Source organism: Nelusetta ayraudi, unplaced genomic scaffold (genome assembly GCF_046127955.1).
Source record: "Nelusetta ayraudi isolate G7.1 ecotype Tasmania unplaced genomic scaffold, CSIRO-AGI_Nayr_v1 ptg000042l, whole genome shotgun sequence".
NCBI lineage: Eukaryota > Metazoa > Chordata > Actinopteri > Tetraodontiformes > Monacanthidae > Nelusetta > Nelusetta ayraudi.
The window spans coordinates 21,310,972-21,323,363 of record NW_027466092.1 but is presented as its reverse complement, the minus strand read 5'-3'; the positions used below and the strand labels follow the sequence as shown (position 1 = coordinate 21,323,363).

Below are 12,392 nucleotides of genomic sequence, written 5' to 3'. Positions count from 1 at the left end.
CCGCTTCTTCCTGCACTCAGGGTGGTAGGGGTCTGCTGGAGCCTACCCCAGCTGTCATAGGCAAAGGCAGGGTGACACCCTGGACAAGTCGCCAGTTCACTGTAGGGCCAAGGGCATTTACAAATAAGCTTAATATTTCATGGAGAACAAAGAGCAGTTTTTGTGAGGATTCAGTAAAGCCGATGTAGCGGTAGAGTAGAAGAGGCTGAGGAAAGGGTTGGATAGAGGCAGACAATTGGTTGTCAACCTCGCTTAGAGACAGGGAGGAGGGGGACAAGAACTACAGGTCTGCAGGTGATCGTTTTAATTTCCATTAACCAAACAAGGACACAAACAACAGATCCCATTTGTCCACTTGAATGGAGTAAAATTCAAACCTCATTACCCCCCAATTTCCACCTCCTCTTTCCTGTTTGCTTTTCTCTGGGCTCTTTACCAGATGGATGCCTGCACATCCAAAAGATTTAGGAGCCATCAACCTGCTCCCAATCCCCAACAGCATCAAGCCTTTAAAACTGTGCCACATCCCTGGGTGACTACCAGTGGGGACCCTCATCACATGACAGTGAGACCCCCCCCACCACCACCTCCACCACGTCCACCACCAGCAGCACCACCCCCTCCGTCCGTCATCTGAGCGGCAGCTGTATGGATTTTCATTTGAATAATTAAAGCTTCCCAATTTCACACTAATGTTTGAGAGGTATCACAATGGTATCATTAGCTGCTAATAGAGATTCATGGTGGACTGAGCACAGTATTTTTCAGCCCCTCGCCTCATTTCATAACCCCCCCCTCCCTCCCTTTTCCTCTCCTTCGCTGCCCCCCCCCCCCCCGCTCATTTCCCCGTGCCACCGCCCAGAAGTTGCAGTGAGCGAACCCTTTAACTCCATCCAATCAGCCTCTTAATTAATGTCACAAATTATGGGGCTTTGAATAGCATGAGCCCGTGGACGGAGTGGGGGAGTGTGTGTGTGTGGTGGTGGGGGGGGCACACACACACACACACACACACACACACACACACACAGGCCACCGTCCTTCTCCGTCCCTGGTTTCGCCCCCCCCCTCACCTCCTCCCCGCAAATGAGCTCATGATTCTCTCAGGCCGTCGTCGTCTTCCATTTCTCAACCTCATGTCTGACACCCCCCACCCCCCCCACCACCACCACCCTTCCCTCCCTCCCTCCCTCCCTCCCTCCCACACTGGGAAGTGGTTCTGCCATGTCACTACCTACCTGATGGGGCAGGTTGCCCCATCGGTCTGCCTCTGCCCGTGTGCAGAACCCCCCCCCCACACACACACACACACACTCCTGTCGTGCCAACCCTGACCGACTCAGCGGAGGAGTGCGGTGAAGGAGAAACACAAAATAAAATCTGTTTTTGCGGTGTAGCCTAACATTACCCCCTGCGGAACACATCCCCGGGACCCAAAAGGACCTTCAAATTATTGCGGCGGTACGAGGCGTTGGCGTAAGTAAATAGCAGGGGAAAGGAGAGGGCGGTAGGAAAAGAATAATAGGTGTTTTGTCTGGAGTCTGGCTGGAGAAGAAGAAGGAGTAGAAAAAAAAGGAAGAGGCTCCTTGATTAGTTGCGTGATCATTAAAAGGCGAGACCCCCCGAGGAGACCAATCTCTAATTAGAGCAATAGCCTCGACACTTGGCACCCCAACCAGCCGGGGTGTGTGTGTGTGTGTGTGTGTGCGTGTGTGTGTGTGTGTGTGTGTGCACGTGAGCAGCAGCCTCAGAAAACAAAGAGATACAAGCTTCGCCTGGCTTTAGAAATGGCTGTCTGGTCGAACACAGCGAGGATTTATTCCACCATGTCCGGCCGAGTGTATTTTTATCTGTGTGAGGCGAGAGTGATCCACTGTGCGCATTATTAAGAGGGGAGCGGGCACGCGCACGGGGAGAAGAACCTGACTGATTACAGCGGCTTGTCGGGTTATTAGCAAGGGGGAAACGGTTTCTCCATGTCCAGATTCAGCCCTCCAACACCATCATTTATCTGCGTTGGTAATCAGAGCCGCCTTGCTGCAATTATCTTGCCTCTCAGCTGGGAAATAACATTTCTCTGTTGTAATGGGACCTTTGTTAATCCTTTTCCTTTTGTTTCCCTTATTGCCTCGCATTAAGAACTCTCCACTGTCGAAAATGTAAACACATGTATTAGCGGACAGCTGGCTTTGTTGTTATTTACATGTTTGTGTTGCACGGCAAGCAGGGAAACGACTCTGAAAGGCCAAGACGAGGGAGAGAATGCATTTACCATTTAATAAAAATCTAGTTTCCGTTGCTGTTGCGGAGGTTCCAAAAGCTGTAAATGAATTCCTCTTGTGTGTTGGAAATTTATTCTTATTGTTGACCTTTAGCTGCCTTTAGAATCGAATCATTTTCTTAACTGGGTCCAAATTTATAAGGTAACGCGGCAGTTTTCTCCTGTGCCAGAGCTCGAATGAAAAGATTTTTCCTGCAGTGCAAAGTCTAGAAGTCAGATCACTTAAAGCAATGAATTTGGTGGGGTGGGGGTGGAGGCTGAGAGTGTCAAAAGTGTGAATGGTGCGGGGCTCTGGTCACACATCGCTGGCAAAGCGGTCGCTCGGGAGGGGAGAACGACGACGCCCGAACACGGGTCTGATGCTCTGCGAAGGGGAAGCAAGGGGGGTGTGGCTGCGCGATGCATCCGCTGTCACGCTGTCGACACCCGTGCCACAACTAATGAGCCTGGATCGGACAACTCAGGGCCAAAAAGCCACTGAACCCCCTCACAATCTGCTTAGTGGGTCTGTCGATAGCATCAAACAGAGTGATCTATTCTTCAAGAGGCTTAAAAGTTGCTGCAAGATTAGCCTTACGCTTGGGATACACACATTCTCAAAACGTGCAGAGCCGTTGACTGGCCACTGGTGCTCACGTCACCGCCATGTGGCGTGGCGCCGCGTTGCACCAGGTGTTGTTTTCTTTAAGTCTGACCGCAGCATTACGGCGCCATGTAATCGCACCGCATCCCGGCCCAACCTGCACTGTAAGTGATAGCCATGTGTGGAGCATCAATTTCATGGTCTCAACCTGCCAGCACAGACGGACAGAGATTGGTAGCAGGTGCTGACTGCGACCTGCCAAAACAATATACCCCCATTACTCATCTAGAGCACCCACCCCACCCCACCCCTCCCGAACGCATCAGAGCCCAGCTCAAACAAAGCTGTTAGTTGTGTTATCATTAGCTGAATGAATTAAAAAGCAATTATAAAGAATTGGAAATGAAAGAACGGGGCAAATGAACTGACGGGCGTTTTTTGTTTTTCCATCGTCTGTGAGGTGTGAGCAGCGCGGGATTACGTCGCCTTGTTCAAGTCTGGAAAATAGATGGTATGATTACACGGCCTGGCTTGCAGAGAAATATCTGACAGGGCGGAGCTGGTTCCCACTGTGCCAGACAGGGTTTTACATTGTCCTTATTAGCTGCAAACAGTGGGGAGGAGGGAGAGACTTATGTGTTTCATTGGGCGGCCAGCAGGTTCTCTTTCTCTCTCTTTATTTGTGTCCTTCCAATCACTTCTGTTCCCTCTTTCTGTCTCAGAGATGTGAGCTTGTCTTTCCAACAAAAGAATGTATAATTATTAACTCCTCCATGTGTCTTCCCCTCTCGGACCGAAGAGTTTGACCACTCGACTTGACCCGATTGGTAAATTTGTCATGTAAACTGCAGAGAGAAAGAGATTTGTATCCCTGGTGCGGTTTGGCTAAAGCCTGGAGTTGTGAACAGAGAGCCAACGTTTAAAAAAAGAAAAACCAACAACACACTTTTAGCATCAAGGGATCCTTGGATGTGCGTGTGACAAGTTTAAGAGTTTGAGGGGCCACCGAGGTGATGTTAGCGCTTCATTAACTCGGAGGGAGAACGCTCGGGGACCCGGCCGCGCTGACCTCCCACCAGCGCGACCTGTGGGAAGGGTTGTTAAAGTGAGAGTTACACAGGGAGGATGGAGGAAGACGGAGCGGGCTATTTTAATAAGGCACTGAGAGAATAGGCACCTCCGCTGAGTGGAGTCAAGGTGAGAGGGCGGGGACGAGACAGATGTCAGCCGTCGGAGCGCCGTCATGTTTATGAGTCATCATAAAGGGTCAGCACATCACTTCTGCCGGCGGCTAGCCTCGCTAATCTGCAAAGTGTGAACGTGGGAGCATTCAGACGACGCTCTATTACATGGCAGAGGGAGAGGGTTCTCGCAGGCCGCGTGAAAAACGAGCGCACGAGTCCCATTACGACTCGCCGAGTGCAAATACTAAACATGCGTTCCATTTAGTTTGTGGAATCGGTTCAGTTTTTTTTCCCTTCCCTGGTCGGGTCAGTTTCTCGCACGTCTATTTCCTCTCATCTCTACGTCGTCTTCTACCAGCTGTTGCCTTGCAGAGGACAGCTGCTGAAAATGTGATGGAGCGTTCTGCACTGGGAAGTGCTCTAACGTGGAGGAGAGATTTTCCTAATGGCTGCCGAGTAAGATCGTGGCCAAATTGATATAACCAATAGTGAGTCTGAGGCCATAGAATTGGCACATGCCCCTGCCTTTTTTTTTTTTTTTTTTTCACGCGGGTCCGATCGTCCAATCTCGGCGGAAAATGAAGATATGAAGAGGAGCGCGGTGACTTATCGAGGCAGGAAGCTCCTGCGGGCGGAAAACTGATAAACGCCGCCAGTCTACGCGGCGGAGAGAGAGGCAGGAGAGAGGGCTCGTCAAGACTGCAAAGTGAGGGATCAAATAAAAGAATATATGGGTGGTGGGGGTGCTGGTGAGAGCACTTAGAGGACAAAATGTAAGTGAAAGTGAGTCAAACGTGTGAAAAAAACAGATGGGAGCCCGTCGCGAGCCCGAGAGAGAGAGAGACAGAGAGAGACAGAGAGAGAGAGAGAGAAAGAGAGAGAGAGAGAGAGAGACAGAGACAGAGACAGAGAGAGAGAGCCGGATTCATGGGTGGCTGCTCGTCTCGTTGCACAGTTCAGTCTTTAAGCACCTCGCACACACTCAGCCACAAAACATGCTCTGGCTAGAATCACACCCAAAGCAACACCAGCAAACTACACCACCCTCTGTTTAGTTTTCAGCGGCTGATTAATATGGACTTTGCTTTGTGCCACAGGACGGTCTAGCGAATATTTTCACCACAACATAAAGGGTCCTCTACTACGCTGGCTCATTAAAACCAAAAAGCGGCTGATTGCCGCATTTGGAGCGCTCTGGGGGGATTGTCACCGACAAATTGTATTCACACCATGCAATTAAAAATGCATGAAAGTCGGTCTCAAGTGATCTGCTTATGATTAAACTTTAGCCGCCTGCTCAAGTATACAAACAAATGGCCATATTTTGCAATTAAAAGCACAAGAAATTGGATTTATTCTGTGATGGCATTGAGCACAGCCCATACATTTATTTAGCAAGGTGGTGGCCTGCCTCCCTGGTGAGCATCTGCTGGTATTGCACCTTTGCCGTAGCATTATTCACTTCCATTATCGATACTATTATGAATAGATGGCATTGGTGAAATGTTCCAATCTATATTCTGCAGTCACACGGTGCAAAGCAGCAGTACGACTATATGGAACCCTGTAGCAGCCTTGCATTCAAATGTAAAAGAAAAAGTGTTTGGATGTACATTTGCATACATTTACATTTTCCATGTTGTCCTTGTTTTTCTTTACCTTTTCAAACATTTGAGTAGCGCGATGACTTCCATTGGGTTATGATGGAATTACTCAAATTGGAGTTATTGGATTTGGTGGAGATCTTTTGTCTTGGTTACACTCCAGAATGGTTTCCTTGATTAGTAAACGTTGCAAATGTTTCTATGATTCACAATGAGCCCAGTTTATAAAACTGACCAACTGTCAAAACAAACAAGACGAGAGATGAACTCATCTTCAGCTAAACCTTTGCAGAACTTAAGTATAACTCAGAACAGCTAGTAGTACTACTGCTGAAACATGATGGCTTTTCCACACAAGAAAAGCTGAAACTTGGCAACAATTTCAGGCAACATCTGAATCATGGATTTCATTTGACCCCAGCAGCTGTAGACAGATCCGTTGTTCCAGTCTGACATCATTTCTGAGCAATTATATCAGAATCTTGGCTGACCATCACGGTCAATGATGGCTGGTCCCTCCATCTCCACAACCTTCATATAAAAAACAATATCTGAGGTCATATAGCAGCATCCAAGCTGCTTCCTCTGACCTCACCTGAACTTCCTGGCTACGTGCTCATCCTGTCACCCGCACGCTGATCCTTCTATTCCCAGCCCAAATGTTTCCACTCCACTGGAGTGCAATCTCACAGCGTTTTTCACCTGCTGCACTCATTAAATCTACTTGAAAAAAAAAAGAAAGTATTTATTTACTGGCCATCGGAGATGCCTGACTAGACTCAACATTAACTGGCGTCCACTGAACTGAACTCAACTGGAAACAGCAAGCTCGTTTTGATCTGAGTCGAGCAGACTTCTTTTTTGCTTTTCTTTTTTTTTTTTTTCTTCTTGGCGTTTACACTTACATGATCTGACAGGATTCTTCCAAAATATTTATGTGTACTAAAGAGCTGACGGGAAGGCAAAGAAAAAAAACACCATCAAAGAATCTTGAGAATTAGCAGATATTCACTCCTCCGCCCAGATATTCTCTGTCATCTTTCACAGGGGGACAGAGTGTCAGGAAAAATAATCCCTCCAACACAAACTGGGTGGAACGTTGGAGATATTTTTTAAACATTTCCGAATGCAACATGCACATATGTTGACTAGATTGCTGTCTGAGGCGGTGCTGCTGAGTGGAGAAAAACAGAATCATTAAGGAGAGTAGGAAAAAAAACAAGGAATACGTACTGTAGGGCACACATTCATATTGGACCTCCAGGTATTTGTATGTTCCCGGGCAAGGGTCAGGAAACACATCTGGGCCGGCCACGACAGCACACTGGGTCCGGTTGTTACATCTGAAAACAGCATAAAGAGAGACAACATTAGGTGGACATCAAAGATTTCCATAGAACCGAGAACATTCGTCAGGTGTTTAATGAGGTCGAAAGCGTTGAATTCTGGAGAAGACAATTAAAGAGCTCCTCTGTCTATGAGGGTGATGATTCATCTGGTCTCCTCCATTAAACACTGAAAAGCAAGAGCTGGCTTTTCAAATGATGGCATTCTTAAGGGCTGATGCAGAATTTGCATTCTAAGGACACACAATCACCCTTCCATTTGAATAGTTTGAAGAGCAGTCCAGCACTGTCTTTCCTTAAAAAGAGGAAAGGAAAAGGATTGAAACAAGCCATTGTCCAGCAACACAGGAGCCTGTTGGGAATACAAGGTTGTGTTGGAGTTGTACATTCAGTTAAACTGACTTTAAACTAAGTAATAATCTACGTCTCTAGCCTAACCATTGCAGTTCTGGAAATCAGACACTTATGATGTCACAAAGGGCAGCTCACTGGGTCATCTCCCAGGTAAGTGACAGAGGGTAGTGACTTGTACATGTTCAAAACATGCAGAAAATCAGAAAAAAACAAACAAAAAAACAGTCATAGCAGGAAGCTAGAATTCATCAATTGTACAGAAAGCAGTAAAACAGAAGGCTAAATATGATGGGGTTTTTTTGTATTTTTTCAATAATTCAAACAACCATCTGAATTTGGGAGCTTTAGCTGTAGCCTAGATCATCATCTATTTGAACATGACCTTGGCTGTAAATATCTCAGTCCACTCAAGGTTCTGAGCTTACTGCTGCTTACTGAGTCCAGCTGAACATCATGAAGCTACAACCAGGCATGAAACCAGACCCCCGGTCAGCCTGTTAGCACAGCGTGATGGATGGAGATGGTGATGGTGGATGAGCACAGGGAGGGGGAGACACAATCAGCTGAGAGCAAGATCAGGCCCACTATGAAATTGAGGTCTTCATTAGGGGCTAAAAAAAAACAAAAAAACAAAAAAAACCCACACAATTAAGAGCACTGGCGCTTGTCTCGTCCGCCACTTTGTTTTTGGAAGTCATCAATCAAAAGCGCCGCTCTGGATGCATTGACCACCTCTCGCCGCGTGTAATAGCCACACTTATCGCCCCGACATTATCTCTCAAGTGTTTTGACGAGCAGCGGTCCGTACACGCTCTGTACGCTCTGTATATAAGTCTGCATGGGGGACGTGTTGGGGGGTGGTGGGAGAGTTGGGGGGTGGGGGTGGGGGGGCTGGGCTGGGCTGGCCTTCACGCTCCCACTCTGAGCGCCCGTTGTGGACGTGATCTTCACAAGAGCCTCGCTGCCACCGCCGTCCATCAAATCCATACCCACTTATGGGCAGCCATTATCTGGTGATATATAAAAGGTATTTATTCCCCCTGGTACCGCTGTTCACAGTCGGCCGGTTGAAGGTCAAGGCGGGGTCTGACACCATGATTCATACGCCACAATTAAAGGATTCTCTACACCTTAATTAACATTGATTGGCTGCCGACCAATCAATCGAAGCGGTGAGGGACAAGCAAAACGGGGGCCCATCTCATCTCGGAGCCGACCCGATAATGAGATATGGTCTGCCGAGTCTTCCTCATGCGCGTCTTTATGGGTTCATGAACCTGTGCTCGCCAGCCCCACACCCCCTACCTCCCCTGCCACTCACTCTGCCGCCGTCAGTCAGTCGTCTGCAGCCCATCCAGGCTAGTGAGGAGTTAATCCCCCGAGCAGTAAATGCCAGGCTAATAAATGCAGGGTCAGGACTATGAAACCCGGAAACAATTCCCTAGCCATGCCGTAAACTACTAAATTCAAGTGTGTTCCGATTCCACCTGGGTTGGGGGAGGAGGTTCGTCAGTGAGGGGCCAGAAGAACCTACTGGCAAAAAAATTACATATGAACACACTAACCACCAGTTTCTGTGGGCAGTAGGAAAGGGACAGAGAAGTACATGGAACCGCGTCAAACGATTCGGCAATCAACGCGGAGCTTTATCATTTTGGCTCCGATTCCGGTTGGAACAGTACACCTGGTCCACCACATCAGCACATGTTATTTTTCTGGGGAAAAGAACAAAACAAAACTGACCCCTCTCTATTGTCAATATTCTGTAACGCTGATCGTGGTGGGTGAACGGCCACGCAGTTTGTCAGATGTCAATCAGAACTGGGATTTTTAACCTTTGAGAAAGGAGGCAAATACTAATTTTTAGCTGGTTGACGCACATTTAAAGAAAACGTCTAGTGCCCAACAGGCTTGTTCTATCTAAAGGCAAGATGATTTGTCTGGTTTATCTAGTTAGAGCAAGGCACATCATAACTCAGTTCCCAATTGTTTTTTTTTTTTTTTTGGGGGGGGGGGGGTTATTGAATAATGCCGATCCCCTCACCCCTCCCCTGGAGTTGGAGCACCAAATCTGGGATTTTAATCACATTTTTTTAATAACTTTGTCTTCAAGGATTAAACATCATAATGTGTGCTTAGTGTGGATTGCGCACTTAATCCCAGCCTTAACATTTATCTTGACCCACATTCAAAATCCCCTCAATCACTGCCTTGCATTTCATTTACCTCGGATGTCTTCCGGTCAGTTTTCTGCTGGTGGTCCCCGAAGGGACGGGGGAATTAAAAAAGAAATGGAGAAATTCTCTGATTTTAATTCATCAAGTGCAAGCAAGTGGGGGAGGCAGGAGAGAAAAAAAAATCGATGGCGAGAGAATCTTCCCTCCAACACGTGCCGCGGCAAACTTCACATTTACCAATTAGGCGCCTAATTGGGATTTCATCAGACACTCAGCTCTCATGGAGACCTTTGGACCAACGGGGAGAAAATGGAAATGGATCCATTTTGTGGGATTTGTGCAAACATGAGCCTGGATGTGTGTTTTGTGCTTTCGCTATAGGAGGAGGAAGGCAGGTGGTCGCAAGCTGCTGCTGGCTCAGCCCTCTAATTAGCACCTCGCTGGAAGCCTGGCTCCGGCTGAGAGCAAACGGTAAACAAAAGGTTGCAAAGTCTGCTCTGGTACGACAGTTGCACGGCAATTGAAGTGTCCTCAGCCCTTTGTTTGGAGATGACATAAGAGCATCTGATTAAGATTACATAACCCCTGTCTAGGAGATTGAAAAAGAGGGACATGGGGCGCATTTGTTTGTTTTTTTTCTGTTTTGGCAATTTAACTTCTCTTTATCCGCATTCCCTGTTTTTTTTTTCCCCTGCCCCTCCCTCATTGCAGCTTTACTCCTCCTGGTCCCTCGTCTGCTGTTTGTTATAACAAGCAGATTAGAGCTCAGACTGCCAGCTGACGAGGGGGGAAGTGGCACAAAGCACAAGAGCCCAATGTAAGCGCACGCTGTAATGACTATAATCGCGGGCTGATCCTGCCGGTGCCTATGCTGCAGGAGCGTCAGGCTCCCAGAAGTCTGTTGACCAGGAGCAACCAATAAATAAATGAATTAATGGGAGATTTAAAAAAAAAAAATCAATGAATGGGAAACCGAGGAACAGAAGGAAACCAGGCAGCTGCAGCTTTGGATGGCTGCCATCAAGGCACGGACCCATTTGTCCGCGCACTGGAGAATAATAAAGGAGAATTGGTGTGCACCACTGTTTCCTTTCAGAGCCGAAGATTTCTATCAGGAAGAAAAGCATCAAGCCAAGGCAAAGAAAAGGTTCAGCGTCTTCTGAAAGCTGCGTCGAAAGAGAAGTGCAGTGATGCAATGCTGGATATTTTTTTCCCTCCCTCCACGCTCAGCCCTGCTCGCTTTGAGTGATTCTCAATATCAAAGGCTGTAAGTGACTCAAATACAGAACAGAGGCAGGTTCGACAGTCTCTCCTCAGTGAGGGGACCCCTCTTTGGCAAATCCCGTTTGTTCAGGACCAGAGAAGTATTGCATTTGATTCCACGTGAAAAATGGGCAAACGTTCCCAGAGTGTCTTGCTTCTGAGAAATGTGAGACCCAAAGGCCAAATGTGCACCATCTCCAGGAATCTAATGACAGACAATGAGAATGGTGGCTAAAAAAATTTAAATACATAGGTTATAGGTTCAAGTCATATAGTCATATAAGTTGTAGTTGAATTGGCCATTAAAATACCCATAAAGTCACTATCATGCTCCGTGAACCATAGAATAGAGGCATCACAAGGAGATGTTGGCCATTTTCCTCACAGAAAACTAGTTTGGCTTCTTTCACTGTCAGGTCATTACGTTCCTTCACAAGAGAAGGCAACATAGACAAATTTGGGACTTGAGTCATGCCTGATCTTGGAGTGATTGCAGTTGCAATATGTTACAGTTCATTGTTTGAATTCTAACACCTAAAGGATCGGTGTGTACCCATTTATTAACAATTTGCTTTCTACCACTAGATGCGAGCAAATCCTCCACACTGGTCCTTTAATAGTGCTTGTGTGTACAGAGACTGAGTGCATGTTGGTGTTCTTTGATGAATGTGTATACTGGCCTAAGATGTGTGTTTACCTTTGTGAGTGTGTGTGTGTGTGTGTGTGTGTGTGTGTGTGTTTGTGTGTTTGTGGACGTACAAACTTGCAAGGGTTTGTGTTTGTTAAGCGGAGCAGAGGGAGGGGCTGTGGTGGAGGGAGGAAAAAAGTGACGGACGGGTCAATATCACCGTCCCTCTGCTGGGACCCATTACGCTTTAGTGATGGTCTTTGCCACCCACAATCGACTTCATTCATTATCTTTCCCAGCTGCAAGCCGATGCACCCATCTTTTCTCATTTGACTTGTCTCCTGGCGCAGCGCACAAACATAGACAGAAAAACAACCTTCAGAACTCCAATATTAGTCTGGAGACAACGTCAAGAGGGATGGAAAGAGAAATCCTTAAAAAAAAAGAAAAAAAGATTTCAGTTTTGGGATCACCTGGTGAGTATCACAGTTTGGAACATTGAGGACTGCTGTTGATACATTCTGATTGAATATTAGCACCTCCTTAGGTGTGGATCTGGCCCTTATGTAAATGCATATGCTTATTATCACTGAATTATAACTAATTATTGTTTGAGTGACTTTATTTTACAAGCACAAGCTCTCTTTAAAGGGTCCCATTTTAATGTTTATGTCAGATCTTTACTGTTCGTGGTCTCAGGCAGAAAAGCTTTTCACAGCTTATAATTGCAAAATATTCAAAGTTAGTCCAAAAAACAGCACATTTGTCCTTCATTCTCTTTACACCTTCCTGCAGAAATTACATTACATACAAAACATTAGCTTGTAGCTTCCTCCTAAAACCCGTGCTTTGTGCCATTGTGCCCCTGCAAAGGTGATTTTCAAAACGGAATACTTTGCATGCACTTCCTGACAAATAGTGAGCAAAAGACAAAAAAGATGAACCTCCTAATTATTGTGGGGAATGGTAGGA

General features: G+C 46.7%; 1 protein-coding gene across 6 annotated transcripts in view; it reads right to left on the bottom strand.

The window, feature by feature from the left end:
* Positions 1–12,392, bottom strand: part of LOC142894212 (adhesion G protein-coupled receptor L3) — a 172,285-nt gene that overhangs the window by 83,384 nt on the left and 76,509 nt on the right. For all 6 annotated transcript variants that reach the window (XM_076035476.1, XM_076035478.1, XM_076035480.1 and 3 more), the window contains exon 4: positions 6,886–6,995. In XM_076035476.1, the coding sequence (XP_075891591.1) occupies positions 6,886–6,995 (110 nt within the window). The remainder of the gene's footprint in view (positions 1–6,885; positions 6,996–12,392) is intronic.